Source organism: Bombina bombina, chromosome 10 (genome assembly GCF_027579735.1).
Source record: "Bombina bombina isolate aBomBom1 chromosome 10, aBomBom1.pri, whole genome shotgun sequence".
Classification (NCBI taxonomy): Eukaryota; Metazoa; Chordata; class Amphibia; order Anura; family Bombinatoridae; genus Bombina; species Bombina bombina.
The window spans coordinates 61036436-61057512 of NC_069508.1; the positions used below are offsets into that span (position 1 = coordinate 61036436).

Consider the following 21077-nt stretch of genomic DNA (forward strand, 5'->3'; position numbering starts at 1 on the left):
TGGAATATACAATGTAATTGACTAAATGAAAGTACATTACAAAAAATTTTTGATAATGTGTTAAGAATCCAGAGTCCACATTTAGTCCAGAATTAAACAGGTTGAAGTGCATTATCATTTTCATTTCAAAGGTTTTTCTTTCCATGGTGTTATTGAAGTTGCCTCTGAGAATTTTGATTTTGAGGTTTTGGATGGAGTGGTCAGGTTGGGTGAAATGGTGACCAACAGGGGTGCAGTATTTTGTTTCACAGTGGTTTTTGATTGAGTGTCTGTGTAAGTTCATTCGAAGGTGCAGTTTTTGGCTTGTTTCTCCAATATAGCATCCCATTTCACATGCAGTGCAATGTATCATGTATACCACATTTGCAGATATACATGAATATGCCCCTTTAATGTTGTAAGATTTATTATTGTGATTTACTGTGCTGCTTTCACAAACGTGTTGACACAGTTTGCAGCGAGCTTTATAGCAGCACTTGGTTCCATTCTGAGTGTTCTTTTTCTCAAGGGGTAGCTTCCTATGTACCAGTTTCTGCTTTAGGTTAGGTGCTTGTCTGTATGCCAGGATTGGGGGTTTTGGAAAGATTTTTTTGAGTGTGGGATCCTCTAAGAGTAGTGGCTGTAAGTCTTTTATGATTTTTCGTATCCCTTCCACAGCAGGGTTGTATTTGACTACTAGTGGGATACGTGATATGTTTTTCTTCTCCCTGTATTGTAGTAAGTGTTCACGTGGGGTATTGAGGGCAGAGTTAATTTTTTTATTTATAATCCTTGTTTTGTAACCTTTTTCTCTGAATGATTGGGACAATGTGATGAGGTGTTTGTCACGGTCCTTGGTATCTGAACAAATTCTGTGGTATCTTGTAGCCTGACTGTAGATTATGGATTTTTTAATGTGATTGGGGTGGGAGCTGGAGCTGTGGAGGTAGCTGCATCTATCTGTTGGTTTCCTGTATACAGATGAGTGCAGTTTGCCATTTGTGATGGATATTGTTGTATCCAGGAAGTTGACACAGTCTCTAGAAAAGTTCATTTTAAGCTTGATTGATGCATGAAATAGATTAAATGATTTATGAAAATGTTCAAGGTTTTTTTCTCCTTCTGTCCATATGATGAAAATATCATCGATGTAGCGAAAGTATTTGAATGGTTTGTGAGGGTGAGTGGCTAGGAATCTCTGTTCTAAGTCAGCCATGAAGAGGTTTGCGTACTGTGGTGCCATTTTGGTGCCCATGGCTGTTCCCATGATTTGTAAGTAGATGGAGTGGTTGAAGATGAAATAATTGTGAGTAAGTATAAATTCTGTAAGTTTACTGACTGTAGAAGCACTATATGTCTGGTTAAGGCTGTTGCAGGAAAGAAAGTTTAAGCAGGCATCAATACCATCTTTATGTGGAATATTGCTGTACAGGGATTCCACATCCATTGTCACAAGTATAGTATCCTCTGGCAATTCTGTTATCTGGCTGATTTTGTTAAGAAAATCAGTGGTGTCTTTTATAAAGCTAGTGGTGTTAATAACTAAGGGCTTAAGAATATTCTCCACTAGGCCCGATAGTTGCTCAGTCAGAGTGTCCATGCCTGTTATTATTGGTCTTCCTGGGTTCCCTGGTTTGTGGATTTTTGGGAGCATGTAGAATGTCCCTATGCTTGGGTTAGAGGGCACCAGTTTGTCCAGTTTATGTTGCGTGTGTTTAGGGAATGTTTTAATTAGTTTTCTAAGTTGCAAAGTGTATTCCTGGGTGGGGTCCTTTTCTAGTTTTTTGTAATAAGTTTGATCTGATAATTGTCTATTTCCCTCTGTGATGTAGTCCTGTGTATTCATGATCACCACTGCTCCTCCCTTGTCCGCAGGCTTAATGGTAATGTTTTCATTATTTCTTAAGTTTTTTATAGCGTTTTTTTCTAAGTGTGAGAGGTTATACATTATTTTTTTCTGCTGTGTGTTGAGCAGAGATGCAGTTCTCAACCGGAAGCTTTCAATATAGCTGTCCAATTTTGTGTTGCGTCCTGGTGCAGGTGTAAAGACTGTGTTCTTTTTTCTTCCATTGTAGTCCTCCATAGTGCTGGTATTTTCTTTGTCATAGAAGAATTCTTTTAGCCGCAATCTCCTGAAGAATTCTTCTAAGTCTGAGTACAGTTGGATTTTGTCTAGATTTGTACTTGGACAGAATGATAATCCTTTACACAGTACTGATATCTCTGGCTCTGACAGGTGGTATTTTGACAGGTTCACAATCCCTGAGTTTTCTGTGTGGTTTTCTTGGTTGGTGACAGTTTGTGTTTTAAATGAGGTGCTGTTATTGTCTGTGGACGTTTGGTCATTTGTTGTTGAAGTTGTAGTTGATCTGTCACGTGGAGCTCTGTTTTCTTGCATTTGGTGTTTTATTCTGTTTTGTGACAGGCATGCAAGTTTCTTCTTTTTCTTCTTGATAAAATTTTGTTGTTGTGCTTTGTGGAAGTGTTGCATTTCTTTTTTAATTTCTTCATTGTACCCATTATTTTCTTGTAGTTTTTGTAGTAGGAGCTGCTTTTGGTCTTTTATTATTTGCTTTTTGCTATATAGTTGATGAATTAGGTTATTTCTCAGTTTCTCACTGGTACGTCTGCAAAGTTTTTCAGCATACTCACAGTTATGAGTGGTTGCAAGTGGATTCTTAATTTTCAGTCCATTTGGAATGAGATTCATTTTTTTGCAGGATGATAGGAAGTATATATCACTGTTGATCTGTGTTTCTTTTGTGATCAGTTTCATGATTTGCTTCTTATTATGGCTATATTCAGTATCTTCCATAGTCACGTTGATTGGAGTAGCCATGTTAGTCCAGAGATTTAGATATCAAAATAACAAGAGTATTGCATTGAGCAATGATACTTTTTTTATTGGACTAACTATACATTTATAAGATGACAAGCTTTCGGAAGAGTTCCTTCCTTTATCAAGTCTGAAGCAATACTAACCAATTCAATGGAATTTACAGATTGTATCTTAAAACACAGAATAGCTAAGAAGACAGTGCAGGGAGAGGAGGAGGTGTCGTAAAAATCATGAGGGGGGCTTAGGTAACAGGCAGACAGTGTCCAGTGTAGGAGAACAGACAGGGGAAATATATAGCTTTACATAGAGCATATACTGACATAAAGTTATATATCAACATTGAATCAATATCTATAGAGATGTGAAATTGTATATACAGGGGGAATACAAAAGTTAAGAAAAGACAAAAGTGTGGACATAGGCTTACCTGTGTACCTATGTATAAAGAATGTGGAATATACAATGTAATTGACTAAATGAAAGTACATTACAAAAAATTTTGATAATGTGTTAAGAATCCAGAGTCCACATTTAGTCCAGAATTAAACAGGTTGAAGTGCATTATCATTTTCATTTCAAAGGTTTTTCTTTCCATGGTGTTATTGAAGTTGCCTCTGAGAATTTTGATTTTGAGGTTTTGGATGGAGTGGTCAGGTTGGGTGAAATGGTGACCAACAGGGGTGCAGTATTTTGTTTCACAGTGGTTTTTGATTGAGTGTCTGTGTAAGTTCATTCGAAGGTGCAGTTTTTGGCTTGTTTCTCCAATATAGCATCCCATTTCACATGCAGTGCAATGTATCATGTATACCACATTTGCAGATATACATGAATATGCCCCTTTAATGTTGTAAGATTTATTATTGTGATTTACTGTGCTGCTTTCACAAACGTGTTGACACAGTTTGCAGCGAGCTTTATAGCAGCACTTGGTTCCATTCTGAGTGTTCTTTTTCTCAAGGGGTAGCTTCCTATGTACCAGTTTCTGCTTTAGGTTAGGTGCTTGTCTGTATGCCAGGATTGGGGGTTTTGGAAAGATTTTTTTGAGTGTGGGATCCTCTAAGAGTAGTGGCTGTAAGTCTTTTATGATTTTTCGTATCCCTTCCACAGCAGGGTTGTATTTGACTACTAGTGGGATACGTGATATGTTTTTCTTCTCCCTGTATTGTAGTAAGTGTTCACGTGGGGTATTGAGGGCAGAGTTAATTTTTTTATTTATAATCCTTGTTTTGTAACCTTTTTCTCTGAATGATTGGGACAATGTGATGAGGTGTTTGTCACGGTCCTTGGTATCTGAACAAATTCTGTGGTATCTTGTAGCCTGACTGTAGATTATGGATTTTTTAATGTGATTGGGGTGGGAGCTGGAGCTGTGGAGGTAGCTGCATCTATCTGTTGGTTTCCTGTATACAGATGAGTGCAGTTTGCCATTTGTGATGGATATTGTTGTATCCAGGAAGTTGACACAGTCTCTAGAAAAGTTCATTTTAAGCTTGATTGATGCATGAAATAGATTAAATGATTTATGAAAATGTTCAAGGTTTTTTTCTCCTTCTGTCCATATGATGAAAATATCATCGATGTAGCGAAAGTATTTGAATGGTTTGTGAGGGTGAGTGGCTAGGAATCTCTGTTCTAAGTCAGCCATGAAGAGGTTTGCGTACTGTGGTGCCATTTTGGTGCCCATGGCTGTTCCCATGATTTGTAAGTAGATGGAGTGGTTGAAGATGAAATAATTGTGAGTAAGTATAAATTCTGTAAGTTTACTGACTGTAGAAGCACTATATGTCTGGTTAAGGCTGTTGCAGGAAAGAAAGTTTAAGCAGGCATCAATACCATCTTTATGTGGAATATTGCTGTACAGGGATTCCACATCCATTGTCACAAGTATAGTATCCTCTGGCAATTCTGTTATCTGGCTGATTTTGTTAAGAAAATCAGTGGTGTCTTTTATAAAGCTAGTGGTGTTAATAACTAAGGGCTTAAGAATATTCTCCACTAGGCCCGATAGTTGCTCAGTCAGAGTGTCCATGCCTGTTATTATTGGTCTTCCTGGGTTCCCTGGTTTGTGGATTTTTGGGAGCATGTAGAATGTCCCTATGCTTGGGTTAGAGGGCACCAGTTTGTCCAGTTTATGTTGCGTGTGTTTAGGGAATGTTTTAATTAGTTTTCTAAGTTGCAAAGTGTATTCCTGGGTGGGGTCCTTTTCTAGTTTTTTGTAATAAGTTTGATCTGATAATTGTCTATTTCCCTCTGTGATGTAGTCCTGTGTATTCATGATCACCACTGCTCCTCCCTTGTCCGCAGGCTTAATGGTAATGTTTTCATTATTTCTTAAGTTTTTTATAGCGTTTTTTTCTAAGTGTGAGAGGTTATACATTATTTTTTTCTGCTGTGTGTTGAGCAGAGATGCAGTTCTCAACCGGAAGCTTTCAATATAGCTGTCCAATTTTGTGTTGCGTCCTGGTGCAGGTGTAAAGACTGTGTTCTTTTTTCTTCCATTGTAGTCCTCCATAGTGCTGGTATTTTCTTTGTCATAGAAGAATTCTTTTAGCCGCAATCTCCTGAAGAATTCTTCTAAGTCTGAGTACAGTTGGATTTTGTCTAGATTTGTACTTGGACAGAATGATAATCCTTTACACAGTACTGATATCTCTGGCTCTGACAGGTGGAGAAACAAGCCAAAAACTGCACCTTCGAATGAACTTACACAGACACTCAATCAAAAACCACTGTGAAACAAAATACTGCACCCCTGTTGGTCACCATTTCACCCAACCTGACCACTCCATCCAAAACCTCAAAATCAAAATTCTCAGAGGCAACTTCAATAACACCATGGAAAGAAAAACCTTTGAAATGAAAATGATAATGCACTTCAACCTGTTTAATTCTGGACTAAATGTGGACTCTGGATTCTTAACACATTATCAAAATTTTTTGTAATGTACTTTCATTTAGTCAATTACATTGTATATTCCACATTCTTTATACATAGGTACACAGGTAAGCCTATGTCCACACTTTTGTCTTTTCTTAACTTTTGTATTCCCCCTGTATATACAATTTCACATCTCTATAGATATTGATTCAATGTTGATATATAACTTTATGTCAGTATATGCTCTATGTAAAGCTATATATTTCCCCTGTCTGTTCTCCTACACTGGACACTGTCTGCCTGTTACCTAAGCCCCCCTCATGATTTTTACGACACCTCCTCCTCTCCCTGCACTGTCTTCTTAGCTATTCTGTGTTTTAAGATACAATCTGTAAATTCCATTGAATTGGTTAGTATTGCTTCAGACTTGATAAAGGAAGGAACTCTTCCGAAAGCTTGTCATCTTATAAATGTATAGTTAGTCCAATAAAAAAAGTATCATTGCTCAATGCAATACTCTTGTTATTTTGATATCTAAATCTCTGGACTAACATGGCTACTCCAATCAACGTGACTATGGAAGATACTGAATATAGCCATAATAAGAAGCAAATCATGAAACTGATCACAAAAGAAACACAGATCAACAGTGATATATACTTCCTATCATCCTGCAAAAAAATGAATCTCATTCCAAATGGACTGAAAATTAAGAATCCACTTGCAACCACTCATAACTGTGAGTATGCTGAAAAACTTTGCAGACGTACCAGTGAGAAACTGAGAAATAACCTAATTCATCAACTATATAGCAAAAAGCAAATAATAAAAGACCAAAAGCAGCTCCTACTACAAAAACTACAAGAAAATAATGGGTACAATGAAGAAATTAAAAAAGAAATGCAACACTTCCACAAAGCACAACAACAAAATTTTATCAAGAAGAAAAAGAAGAAACTTGCATGCCTGTCACAAAACAGAATAAAACACCAAATGCAAGAAAACAGAGCTCCACGTGACAGATCAACTACAACTTCAACAACAAATGACCAAACGTCCACAGACAATAACAGCACCTCATTTAAAACACAAACTGTCACCAACCAAGAAAACCACACAGAAAACTCAGGGATTGTGAACCTGTCAAAATACCACCTGTCAGAGCCAGAGATATCAGTACTGTGTAAAGGATTATCATTCTGTCCAAGTACAAATCTAGACAAAATCCAACTGTACTCAGACTTAGAAGAATTCTTCAGGAGATTGCGGCTAAAAGAATTCTTCTATGACAAAGAAAATACCAGCACTATGGAGGACTACAATGGAAGAAAAAAGAACACAGTCTTTACACCTGCACCAGGACGCAACACAAAATTGGACAGCTATATTGAAAGCTTCCGGTTGAGAACTGCATCTCTGCTCAACACACAGCAGAAAAAAATAATGTATAACCTCTCACACTTAGAAAAAAACGCTATAAAAAACTTAAGAAATAATGAAAACATTACCATTAAGCCTGCGGACAAGGGAGGAGCAGTGGTGATCATGAATACACAGGACTACATCACAGAGGGAAATAGACAATTATCAGATCAAACTTATTACAAAAAACTAGAAAAGGACCCCACCCAGGAATACACTTTGCAACTTAGAAAACTAATTAAAACATTCCCTAAACACACGCAACATAAACTGGACAAACTGGTGCCCTCTAACCCAAGCATAGGGACATTCTACATGCTCCCAAAAATCCACAAACCAGGGAACCCAGGAAGACCAATAATAACAGGCATGGACACTCTGACTGAGCAACTATCGGGCCTAGTGGAGAATATTCTTAAGCCCTTAGTTATTAACACCACTAGCTTTATAAAAGACACCACTGATTTTCTTAACAAAATCAGCCAGATAACAGAATTGCCAGAGGATACTATACTTGTGACAATGGATGTGGAATCCCTGTACAGCAATATTCCACATAAAGATGGTATTGATGCCTGCTTAAACTTTCTTTCCTGCAACAGCCTTAACCAGACATATAGTGCTTCTACAGTCAGTAAACTTACAGAATTTATACTTACTCACAATTATTTCATCTTCAACCACTCCATCTACTTACAAATCATGGGAACAGCCATGGGCACCAAAATGGCACCACAGTACGCAAACCTCTTCATGGCTGACTTAGAACAGAGATTCCTAGCCACTCACCCTCACAAACCATTCAAATACTTTCGCTACATCGATGATATTTTCATCATATGGACAGAAGGAGAAAAAAACCTTGAACATTTTCATAAATCATTTAATCTATTTCATGCATCAATCAAGCTTAAAATGAACTTTTCTAGAGACTGTGTCAACTTCCTGGATACAACAATATCCATCACAAATGGCAAACTGCACTCATCTGTATACAGGAAACCAACAGATAGATGCAGCTACCTCCACAGCTCCAGCTCCCACCCCAATCACATTAAAAAATCCATAATCTACAGTCAGGCTACAAGATACCACAGAATTTGTTCAGATACCAAGGACCGTGACAAACACCTCATCACATTGTCCCAATCATTCAGAGAAAAAGGTTACAAAACAAGGATTATAAATAAAAAAATTAACTCTGCCCTCAATACCCCACGTGAACACTTACTACAATACAGGGAGAAGAAAAACATATCACGTATCCCACTAGTAGTCAAATACAACCCTGCTGTGGAAGGGATACGAAAAATCATAAAAGACTTACAGCCACTACTCTTAGAGGATCCCACACTCAAAAAAATCTTTCCAAAACCCCCAATCCTGACATACAGACAAGCACCTAACCTAAAGCAGAAACTGGTACATAGGAAGCTACCCCTTGAGAAAAAGAACACTCAGAATGGAACCAAGTGCTGCTATAAAGCTCGCTGCAAACTGTGTCAACACGTTTGTGAAAGCAGCACAGTAAATCACAATAATAAATCTTACAACATTAAAGGGGCATATTCATGTATATCTGCAAATGTGGTATACATGATACATTGCACTGCATGTGAAATGGGATGCTATATTGGAGAAACAAGCCAAAAACTGCACCTTCGAATGAACTTACACAGACACTCAATCAAAAACCACTGTGAAACAAAATACTGCACCCCTGTTGGTCACCATTTCACCCAACCTGACCACTCCATCCAAAACCTCAAAATCAAAATTCTCAGAGGCAACTTCAATAACACCATGGAAAGAAAAACCTTTGAAATGAAAATGATAATGCACTTCAACCTGTTTAATTCTGGACTAAATGTGGACTCTGGATTCTTAACACATTATCAAAATTTTTTGTAATGTACTTTCATTTAGTCAATTACATTGTATATTCCACATTCTTTATACATAGGTACACAGGTAAGCCTATGTCCACACTTTTGTCTTTTCTTAACTTTTGTATTCCCCCTGTATATACAATTTCACATCTCTATAGATATTGATTCAATGTTGATATATAACTTTATGTCAGTATATGCTCTATGTAAAGCTATATATTTCCCCTGTCTGTTCTCCTACACTGGACACTGTCTGCCTGTTACCTAAGCCCCCCTCATGATTTTTACGACACCTCCTCCTCTCCCTGCACTGTCTTCTTAGCTATTCTGTGTTTTAAGATACAATCTGTAAATTCCATTGAATTGGTTAGTATTGCTTCAGACTTGATAAAGGAAGGAACTCTTCCGAAAGCTTGTCATCTTATAAATGTATAGTTAGTCCAATAAAAAAAGTATCATTGCTCAATGCAATACTCTTGTTATTTTGATATCTAAATCTCTGGACTAACATGGCTACTCCAATCAACGTGACTTTATAAGCATACACATATATATATATATATATATATATTTACTGGGAACACACATTTCCTTTAGACCGCAATGTAAAGGCACTTTCAGTGCGGTTTTTTCTAATACTCCACATCCCACTAACTTTAAAGCCCCAAAACTGCCTAGTGCAGTAGTTTTTTATTAAAAAAAAAGGTACTCATTTTATAATAAAAAACTATAATACCCTCTATTTGAGGGCATTTGGGGCACTTTTAAAAAAATAACCAGAGATCTAATCTCTGGTTAATTTTCTGGGTGCTAATTGCTACTTGTAATGGCTTGTTAATTATCACGCGCCTGCAAACAGGCAAATTTGCCCAATTGCGGGTGTGCGATAATTTAGTGCTCTACTTGTAATCAAGCCCAAAGTCTTCAAAGCAAAATCAATGCAAGTCCATAGTACATCCAGGCATAGGCTGCTCTCTGTGGGGGGATAAGGTCCAACTCCCAAAATCAGCAATCTGTAGGTTACAAACATAGACAGGGGCGCCACATGGCCTGATATTGCCAGATGATAAATAGTAATATGATGGTAATTGTAATTTGTAAATGACATCATTTTTTCATGTAATGATATCTATGTATTATTGTTTGTTTAATAATGATTTATTGTGAATTTAGCTCTATTAGGTTAATATGGTGTTTACGTTTCGTATATTCATCTGCTCGATCACATTCACATGCTCAATGTTTACCTTTTTTTTCAATGCCCCTGCTTTAAGAAATTACACTCCCAGTGGGGTATAGAAGAGATAAGGTAATACAATGTTAACGGGACATAAAACAGTATGAACTAACATAAGTTTCTAAATATATAATGCAGCCAAAGCTTACCTGCAAAATTGTTTATTTTTTAACCCTCATTAACTGCTTTAATTCAGGCATAGTTTTGTTTGCAGCAAGCCCCCCCCCCCCCCCCTGGACATTTCCATATATGGAATGTGCTATACAGGCTATAGCTATGGCAGAAAGCACTAGGGGGCACAGTCACATGACACATGACTAAAGCAGTATAATGCTGAAGCTTTCACAAAGCATGGGATATTGTCCCCATGGAAACAAGCTAGCCTCTTGGCAACAAACAATAGCAGTATCTGATGTCCCTCCTCAATCCCCCTTACTTGCATAAGTAATTATCCTCACGTGCACACTTTGTTACATGATATCTCAGGGTTTGGAGTAAGACACTGTTAAGGGGGGGGGGGTGGAGCAAGATTCACTTGGGAACACTAAAGTGTAATTATTTAGCAGATTTTTGGAAATTTTATTAATATACCTATAAGCTTTTTTTATACTTTTTTTCACACACTGTTTTATCTCAGTTGACCCTTTTAGAATACCTCAAAATGTTTTATTGCACTTTAATGTTCTATTGTTCTCTCCAAGTATTGGTCTTTGGTTTACAGACAGATATAAGATAAAAAAGCTTGTATATGTACACACTATGATAAAGTAATGAGATCTGATTATACATACAAGCTCAACCCATTTTATTAGGTTGTGGTTTCAAAACACAAAAATCAGCTATATCATATACACAAATAAACCTTTTTTAAGCAAACCTCATACATTTTATACTGTGAAATTGGTAAGAAAAGTAATTGGAAACACATAGGGGAAACTAATTTTACAGTATACTGTCCCTATAAGATAGATGATGTTTATTATATATAGCAAGTTTGTATCCTTAATTGTATAAGCCTGATGAAACAGCCAATAGAGCTGAGAAACGTGTTTCTTGTTTTAAATTTTTTAATAAATGTAAGTTTTTAATCTTACACTTGCTATATACAGTACAGTGTTTTGCACTTCCCTACAAACCCACCCCCCACCTGCAGAGGGCTTGCCAGAAGACTGCTGTTTGCATTGCTGTTGTATTGCGGGAAATCAGTCTTCTGGATGACTGTGAGAATCCAATTTTCATTTAACTGCATGTAATAGACACTACTATAAATAATAATATGTACAGATACTGATCTAAAAATCTAGTATAAAACCGTTTAAAAACGTATTTAGATGCTCCCAGTTTAGCACCGTTGAAAAGGTTGGGCTGGAACACCCACTGAAAGTGGTTCTATAGCAAAAAAAACAGACACCCCCCCCCCCCCCCATCTACATATGAAAATAGTTTTTACACAAACAGGAGCAAGCTGGAGTAGGTATACATCAGTATTCTCCTAAAACTTTGGGGCTTGGTTAGGAGTCGGAAAATCAGTGCAATATTATTTAAAAATAAGCAAAACTTGAAAGTTATGGTTTAAAAAGATAGATAACGCCTTTACTACCCATTCCCCAGCTTTGTTCAACCAACATTGTTATATTGATATAATTTATAACCTTTAAACTTCAAAATGTCTGCCTGTTTCTAAGCCACTACTGACAGCCTCTTATCACATGCTTTTTTATTAGCTTTTCACAGCTTTTCACAACAGGGGACTGCTAGTTCATGTGAGCCATATAGATAACATTGTGCTCACTCCCGTGGGTTGTGGATGACACTGCACTAATTGGCTTAAATGCAAATCAATAGATAATAAATAAATCAATAAGCAAGTCAATAAATAAATATGTCATGTGATCAGGGGGCTGCCAGAAGAGGATTAGATAAAAGGTAATCACAGAGGTAAAAAGTGTATTAATATAACAGTGTTTTCTGTGCAAAACTAGGGAATGGGTAATAAAGGGGTTATCTATCTTTTTAAACAATAAACAATTTTGAGTTGACTGTCCCTTTAAGCAATAAAAGTAATTGCAGCACTTTTTAATAAAACATAAATTATCACAAATGTATTAGATATTCACAATAAAATGAGTTGGCAACAAGGAACAGATAGCCAGTGTTAATGGGACATAAAACCCCAAATTTTTCTTTCATTTTTAGACTGAGGGGTCAATTTATTAAAGTCTGGTGGACATGATACGCTGTAGCACCAGACATCGCTGAATGCGGACAGCATACGCTGTCCATATTCAGCATTGCACAAGCAGTTCTAGTGACTGCTTGTGCAATACTGCCCCTTGCAGATTTGTGGCTAATCGGCCACTAGCAGGGGGTGTCAATCATCCCTATCGTATACGATCTGGCAGATTGCTGTACTCAGCCACAGAGGTGGCGTATGAGTTAAGGAGCAGCGGTCTATAGACCGCTGCTTCTTAACTCCTGTTTCCAGCGAGCCTAAAGGCTTGTGCGGAAACAGGGTGAATTGGCCCAATTCGGCCAATAATAAATTGACCCCAGAGTGTGCAATTGTAAGCAACTTTCTAATTTACATCTATTATCAATTTGTATTCTTTTCTCTTAGTATCTTTTGTTGAAAAACAGGGATGTAAGCTAGAGTGTGTGCACGGCTGGAGCACTAGCTGGGAGCACTATTTCCTGCCATGTAGTGCTTCAGACACCTACCTAGGTATCTCTTAACCCCTTGAGAGCTAAGCTGGATTTCATTTTTTTCTGTTTTTTACTATTTTAAAAAAAAATGACTTTTTTTTCCCGAGATCACCAAGACTTATACAGTTAGAAAGGTTAGGCGATTACCTTTCAAGCGGTGGGTCTTGGGGGTCTGTAGCTGCTTAGATGCCTGAGATACAAGCTTCTAAGCAGCATGCCCCCTTTCCCTATACTGTGTATTGCAAATGTTAAATAAAGTTGCGCAGTGACGTCATCACGTCATTGCGTGTGACGTCACCGCACGTGACGGGAAGCCCCGGCGATGCCTGTCACTATACAGGCCCGATCGCCGGAGTGGGAGTCGGTAGGAGCCCCCAGATTGCTAAAAAGTTGGTTGTGTGCTAGCGACTGCTCTGAGCCATCGTTAGCACTCAAGGGACAAGGAATATCATAGAAAGGAAGGAAATTTGATAATATAGTAAATATGAAAAAAAATGTAATTGTAGGCTCTCTTTAAATGACAAAATATTTTTATTTATTTTTTATTTCTTAGTTTTTCCTTTAAATACAACTCTTAGAGCTGGATCACATTGTAGTTTCAGTTCTTGTTTTTTTTCTTGTGCCCTGCTTAAGTGTTATCAGAAATATTACATATCTGTTTTGCATATCTGTTTCTAGGTGCAAACTTGGGTTTATCAAATAAATAGGTGATTTAATGGACCATTAAATAAAGAAATACATAATCAATTAGTACATAATAAAAAGAGAATGTAATATCACTTACTCTGAATTTTTAATGAGGTAGATTTTTTCTGAAAATTTCAAAATTTTCTTCAATTTGCCACCCCTGTATAATGTGACAGCCATCAGCCTATCACAGACTCATATACATATACACTGAAATCTTGCACATCCTCAGTAGTAACTGGTATCTCAGAAAGTGAGTATATAAAATGATTGTGCACAGTTTGAAAATGGAAGTAAATTGGAAAGTCTCTTAAAATTGCATGCTCTTTCTGAATAATAAAAGTTTAATTTTGTATTTAGTGTCCCTTTAATAACAAATGGCATTTTAATGGCAGTGATACCTATTGTATCATATGTGTACATTTAACCTATGGTTTACATCCTAGAGAGTTGCAATACCTCCTCTGCTAGTAATATTTTTTACAACATATTTTTATATGTTGTAATTTCCAGTAATATGTGACGAAAGACTGATATAAGGTATGAACACACCTATCATAAAATGCAGAAATATTTAAACATGTACAGGGGTACCAACATTTTCCATTCTGAAATGCATTTTAGTAAGTTTTCAAATTTTATGTGAAAATATATGGCAGCTCAGGGGATTTTTACCTCCATCTTTTTCTAAGCCATTCCAGTCCATAAGAAGAGTCACTTTGTGAATTAGTAAAAGCCAACTGTCCCGGATTCTGCAGGACTGTCATAGGTTGAGAGGTCTATTTCATTTCTCTCCAGCAGTTTATCCTGCCAATGCAAATGTCCTGGTTTTTAGAGATTTCCCAGCCCACCTACGATATGTCCCAACCTAACTTTATCATCCGTGGCCGGTCCCTCCCATAATGGCTCTTTTCACAAAAAACTGGTGACCCACAAGATCTTTTACCTCCCTGTCCATGAAAACCTCCAGGAAATTTTTGAAGGAATAAAAAACCACTCAAGCTAGCAAATGATAAAAAAATTTAAAAAAATACGGTGAAACATGAAACAACAAATTAAAGCATATATAAGAAAAATAAGTATCAGGTTTTTCAAAGTGTTTTTCACACAGATTTTTGCTGTTCATCACAGGTAAAATACATTCTTCCAAAGCTAAGAGTAAAGTATGAGACAGTGTGACACAATCTTCCAGGTCTCTTATCCAGATCCCACTATGGAGTCAATTTATGTAAGTGCGAGCGGACATGATACGCTGTATCGTATCATGTCCGCTGCACATCGATAAATGCCGACAGCAATGCCGCCCCCTGCAGATTCGTGGCCAATCGGCCGCTAGCAGGGGGTGTCAATCAACCCGATCGCATTCGATCAGGTTGATTTCTGTCCGCCGCCTCAGAGAAGGCGGACAGGTAATGGAGCAGCGGTCTTTAGACCGCTGCTTCATAACTTCTGTTTCCGGCGAGCCTCAGCCTGAAGGCTCGCCGGAAACACGGGGCATCAAACTCAGTACGGAGCTTGATAAATTGACCCCATATGACTCAATAAAATAACAATATGAGTCAGTAAAATTCTTAATAAAGTGAAAAAAAGTTTGAACTTCCTGTGCAATCACTCAGGCACAGAAATCTGTAATTTTACATTTGTCACATGTTGTGGTTAGAAATCACTAAAATATTACAAAAAATATACATTTGCTACTATACAGCATATATTATTCAGATTTAAAAAATATATATAAATATATAGGCGGTATTTAAGAAGTAAGAATAGGAAACAGAAGTCTTCACTCAAATACTATACTCTGAAAGGTCTGTTCATACATAGGCTAACTAGGCATGTGCCTAGGGCGGCACATTAGGCAGTAACAACATTTTGTATCTCACAGTGCAGTACTTAAGATCAGCAGAAGAGTGGATGTAGAGGAATACAGCAATTAGAATTTATGGATTATTTTCTGTCTGTGATTAGTAGATGGCGCTGTGTAACTCCAGTCCTCCTGTTCCTCTCTGCACTAGAGTTCCGATCCTGCAACCTCAGCCTATGCAATACTTGAAGGCTGTGCAGTCATAATATAGCTATGGTAAATAAGTGCCTGATTCTCAAAAATGTACCAGTCTTGAATGAAATTATAGTGCAGATGTCATAGGGGGATAACTCACTTAATTTTCTAAGAAAACGGGTTGAGCCCAGAAGTTCCAGAGAGATGAGAGCTGCCTTCCATAGAAAGTTATTAGGCTCTCTGAGATACAGAATCTTACAGGGGAGAGTTAGGTTTACATGGGACCACCTGACACTGATATAAATTCTCAGTTTGTGGCAAATACAAATTAAACTGAAATGATTTCACTACACTTGCAATTAGTATACATTACTGTCAGTTAAAAAAGTGTACTGTAAATTTTGAGCACACTTCACCTGTATTAAAACACAAGTGCCTCTATTTTCCTTTGCATGTGTTTTTCTATCAGGGTATTAAATTATTTAAAGTGAAGGTCAAGTCCGCCTCTCTAGTTAACAGTATCCTAAGTAAAAATGAACAATATCCCAATAAAGGGATATAAAAGAGCGCTGATGTTTAAAAAAAAAGGAAAACAATATTCAATAAAACAAGGTCAAACACTTTAAGTCTAGTAGATCAGATCTACCGTATTAGTCCTGTTTAATGTCCATAAGCTGGTGGTAAATTGAAGGGATAAAGGTATCCTCCAAATGGGTATGGTGAGTCAGGCTGCTCCTCTTGATCCCAGAGAGTGTGGAACAACTGTTAAAATATAAAGAGTAGAGAGAGGGCGCCACAATAGCGTGATACCGTCTGGAATGCAGGTACAGATAAAAGTAAGTATTATGCTTACCAAATAGTGTGGCACTGTGCTGTGACCAGTGCAAAAGAGCAGGCTAGCACTTATCAGTGGCTAGTACACTGTGGAAGCCAAGCTCCAAAGGCACTTGTCCTGGTTGCAACTTTGTATATGTCTCCTGTTGACTGGACTTCAGGTGCTGCAAAGGTGTAATCTTTTGTGTGTTGTTCAGTTGGTATTGATAAACCACAACACAGACAACTTCAAATAAAAATGACTTTTAATACTTATGACGCGTTTCTCAACCTCAAAAGGGTCGTTTCATCAGATACAAAGTTGCAACCAGGACAAGTGCCTTTGGAGCTTGGCTTCCACAGTGTACTAGCCACTGATAAGTGCTAGCCTGCTCTTTTGCACTGGTCACAGCACAGTGCCACACTATTTGGTAAGCATAATACTTACTTTTATCTGTACCGGCATTTCAGACGGTACAATGCCGCCCCCTGCAGATTCGCAGCCAAACGGCCGCTAGATCGGGTTGATTTCTGTCCGCCGCCTCAGAGCAGGCGGACAAGTTATGGAGGAGCGGTCTGTTTCCGGCGAGACTTCAGGGGGCCTCAAGCTCCATACGAAGATTTATAAATATGCCCCAGAATATGCAATTTTAAACAACTTTCCATTTTAATTTTGTTATTAAATTTGCTTTGGTCTTTTGGTATCTTTTATTGAAGAGTAAAACTAAGTAGGCTCATAAGAGCTCATGAGTGTGCACATGTCTTTAGTAATCTATGGCAGCAGTGTTTGGCAACATTATTTGTAGCTTTGTTATACAATATTGCAAAACACTGTTGCCATAGACTACTAAAGGCACGTGCACACTCCTGAGCTCTTACAAGCCTAACTAGTTTTACTTGTCAATAAAAGATACCAAGAGAACAAAGCAAATCTGATTTCAGAAGTACAATGGAAAGTTGTTTAAAACGGCATGCTCTATCCAAATCATAAAAGTTTAATTGTGACTTTACTGTGCCTTTAAAGGGACAGTACTACAACATTTAGTATTTTGGGAGACATTATTTGTATGTTTTGTTTCATTACAGTGTGCAAACTTATATAGCTAAAGGTTTTAGAGTTCCACAGTTATGAGCTTTTTTTTTTCAGCGTTTTAATTTATCAATGATACATTTTAGAGGGATCTGGAACCTATTGGTTTTTACAATTTCTATTTTACACAGATTCATTTTGCAGCAGTTCCTTCAGTAATAGAACCTGGGAATAAACTAAAGGCTACCTGTACAAGCCCATCCGTAATAGAGATTTGACTGACCTTCAGTCCCAGTGAAATTACTGCAAAACACATCAAGGCTTCAGATACGGACACTAGCTTTTGGCGATATACAAAGTCTATTTGCTAACATTCTACATTCTCCAGCTTCATTGTCAGTCAACCAATTAATCTGGATGCCAATGGTCTAGAACTTCTCTCAATACATGGATTAATTTTGAAATCATATATATATATATTACAGATGCATTGCAACAAAGATTAAAGTGCTATGAAATATTTTACTATTTAAAAAAAAATAATACTGCATTTCCAAGTGAATGGATTTGAAATATAATCATTCATTTACTTTGCATTCCGAACATTGGGGCCTATCTATTAAGCTCTGAATGGAGCTTGATGTCCCCGTGTTTCTGGCGAGCCTGCAGGCTCGCCAGAAACAGCAGTTATGAAGCAGCGGTCACAAAGACTCTCTGAGCAGGCGGACAGACATCGCCGGAATTCAACCCGATCGAGTACGATCGGGTTGATTGACACCTCCCTGCTGGCGGCCCATTGGCTGCGAGTCTGCAGGGGGCGGCGTTGCACCAGCAGCTCTTGTGAGCTGCTGGAGCAATGCTGAATACGGAGAGCGTATTGCTCGCCGTATTCAGCGAAGTCTGGCGGACCTGATCCGCACTGTCGGATCAGGTCCGCCAGACTTTGTTAAATAGGGGCCAATGTCTCTAATTAAAGTGCAAACCCACTCCCCAAAAAAACCTTACAAAATACATTTAACAGAGAAACATAAAGTTTTAAGAACTATTCCCATATTGCGTTCTGCACAGTAAGTTAAGGGATATAAAACCCAATATTTTTCTTTCATGATTCAAATAGAGCATGCAAATTTTAAACATCTCTCTGACTTCTATTATTATCTTTTTTCTTCGTTTTCTTGATATGTTTTGTTGAAAAGCAGGAACGTATGCTTAGGCGTCAGACCATTTCTGGAGCACTATATGACAGCAGTTTTGCAAGTATCTTATCCATTAATCAATAAAGAGCACTAGAGGGCAGCACTATTTCCTGCTATATAATGGTCCAGATGCTACCTAGGTATCTCTTCAACACAGAATATCATGTGAACAAAGCAAATTTGATAATAGAAGTAAATTGGATTTTTTTTTTTTTTAAATAATTGAATGCTCTGTCTAAATCACAAAATAATTTTTTGGGGTTTCATATCCCTTTAACTTATGCAAAGCCCAGAGATTCTTGAAATCCCTTAAAATAGTTATTCTTACCACTTCTAATGGAAGTCTTTTCCATGAATTAACCACTCTTTCTATAAATAAGTGCTTATACACATTGGCCTCTATTTAACAAAGTCTGCCGGACCTGATCCGACAGTGCGGATCAGGTCCGCCAGACCTCGCTGAATGCGGAGAGCAATACGCTCTCCGTATTCAGCATTGCACCAGCAGCTCACAAGAGCTGCTGGTGCAACGCCGCCCCCTGTAGACTCGTGGCCAATGGGCCGTCAGCAGGGAGGTGTCAATCAACTCGATCGTACTCAATCGGGTTGATTTCCGGCGATGTCTTTCCGCCTGCTCAGAGCAGGCGGACAGGTTATGGAGCAGCGGTCTTTGTGACCGCTGCTTCATAACTGCTGTTTCTGGCGAGTCTGAAGGCTCGCCAGAAACACGTGCCCAGAAGCTCACTACGGAGCTTGTTAAATGGGCGCCACTGTATCTGAATTTCTACCCACCCATCTTCCCTTTTTCATTTAGCAAACTTTTTGAAAAATATTTTCTTCTTAGCTGTTTTAAAATATTTATACACCTGATTGCTTTTATCATTTCTTTATCTTCTCTCCTCTAAGTCATACATGAAATCTTTCAATTAGGTATTTTTTTTTAACTATTTAGTTCTCATATTTAGTTTTTGTTTATCATTTAATTAGTCTTTGCCTATGATTACATTGTATGACATGTGATGTGATGAATTTGTTTAGAATTTTTGCTATGTTTTTGTAAAATATAGACTTGATCCAGTAAATTAATCAGAGTCATTTTAAAAAAAATCTTGCACATACCTGCATCTTGCTGTTGAGTGTTCCCTTTTGCTTTTGAATGAGACAGGATTTGTATAGTTAAAGATCAGTGCTATCCGTGATCAATTTTGTGTGAACCATCTAAAACCGGTGCCCTGAGTTCTCTTTTCTGTTGAAGATATCTTTTATCAGATTTCCTGCCCTTCAGTGAGGTTTTTTTTAAACACCTACCCTGTTTTCATGGTTGTTGCGCCACAGTGTTATGTAGGAACTGTTTCAGCATCATTTTGGACAACACCTATGTCTGCAATAAAGTAGAAGATAACACAAAAAAAATCATCATAAAATGATTAATGTCACTGACCCAGTGATGAGTTTATGTTTGTTTATGTTTATTAGAGGTTTTTATATTTGGATACTGTGAGTTATAAGAACTTTTATTTTTATTTCTATTTATTTTTAAAAATTGAATACTTTGAAGACATTACCATATGTGAGTGCAATATCCACATAATAAATATAAATAATATTATACAGAAACTTAAATAAAACAGCAATTTTTACAATTTTTGTGAACAGGATCGAAATAAAACACTAAGGGCCAGATTATAAGCGGAGCACAATGTATCACTGTCATGCATGTGTGCTGGTATTACAATGCACTAATGTGCGCTGGTACTTTTTAGCAATGCTAACGTGAGCTCGGGTCCACAAGAGTGAGCTTCCATAGGCTCAAATGGGAGCCTCGTTCTCATGCCGTGAGACACGTCATGAGAACTTGCCCTGTTTAGCTTAAAGGGACATGAAGCCCCAAATTTTTCTTTCATGATTCAGATAGAGCATACCATTTTGAACAACTGTCCAATTTAATTCAATGATGTAATTTGTTTTGTTCTCTTGGTATCTTTTTGTTGAAAAGCATGTTCTCTTGGTATCTTTTTGTTGAAAAGGATACCTAGGTAGGTTGAAAAGCATACCTAGGTAGATGATCCAAATTGTATGCTCTGCCTGAATCATGAAAGAAAATGTTTGGGTTTCATTTCCCTTTAAGCTGCTGCTGAAGATGTTTCCCATAGTAAGTAGTAAACAAATAGATTTCCATTAAAGGGACAGTCTAGTCAAAATTAAACTTTCATGATTCAGATAGGGCATGCAATTTTAAACAACTTTCCGAATTTACTTCTATTATCTAATTTGCTCAATTCTTTAGATATCCTTTGTTGAAGAAATAGCAATGCACATGTGTGAGCCAATCACACGAGGCCTCTTTGTGCAGCAACCAATAAGCAGCTACTGAGCATATCTAGATATGCTTTTCAACAAGCGAT

At 37.5% G+C, this 21077-nt stretch overlaps 1 protein-coding gene across 1 annotated transcript in view; it reads right to left on the bottom strand.

The window, feature by feature from the left end:
* LOC128641452 (L-selectin) overlaps positions 1-19903 on the bottom strand; it is a 123356-nt gene extending 103453 nt beyond the window's left edge. The window contains exon 1 of the mRNA XM_053694093.1: positions 19792-19903. Coding sequence (XP_053550068.1) covers positions 19792-19797 — 6 coding nt within the window. The 5' untranslated portion in view covers positions 19798-19903. The remainder of the gene's footprint in view (positions 1-19791) is intronic.
* Positions 19904-21077: the final 1174 nt, after the last annotated feature.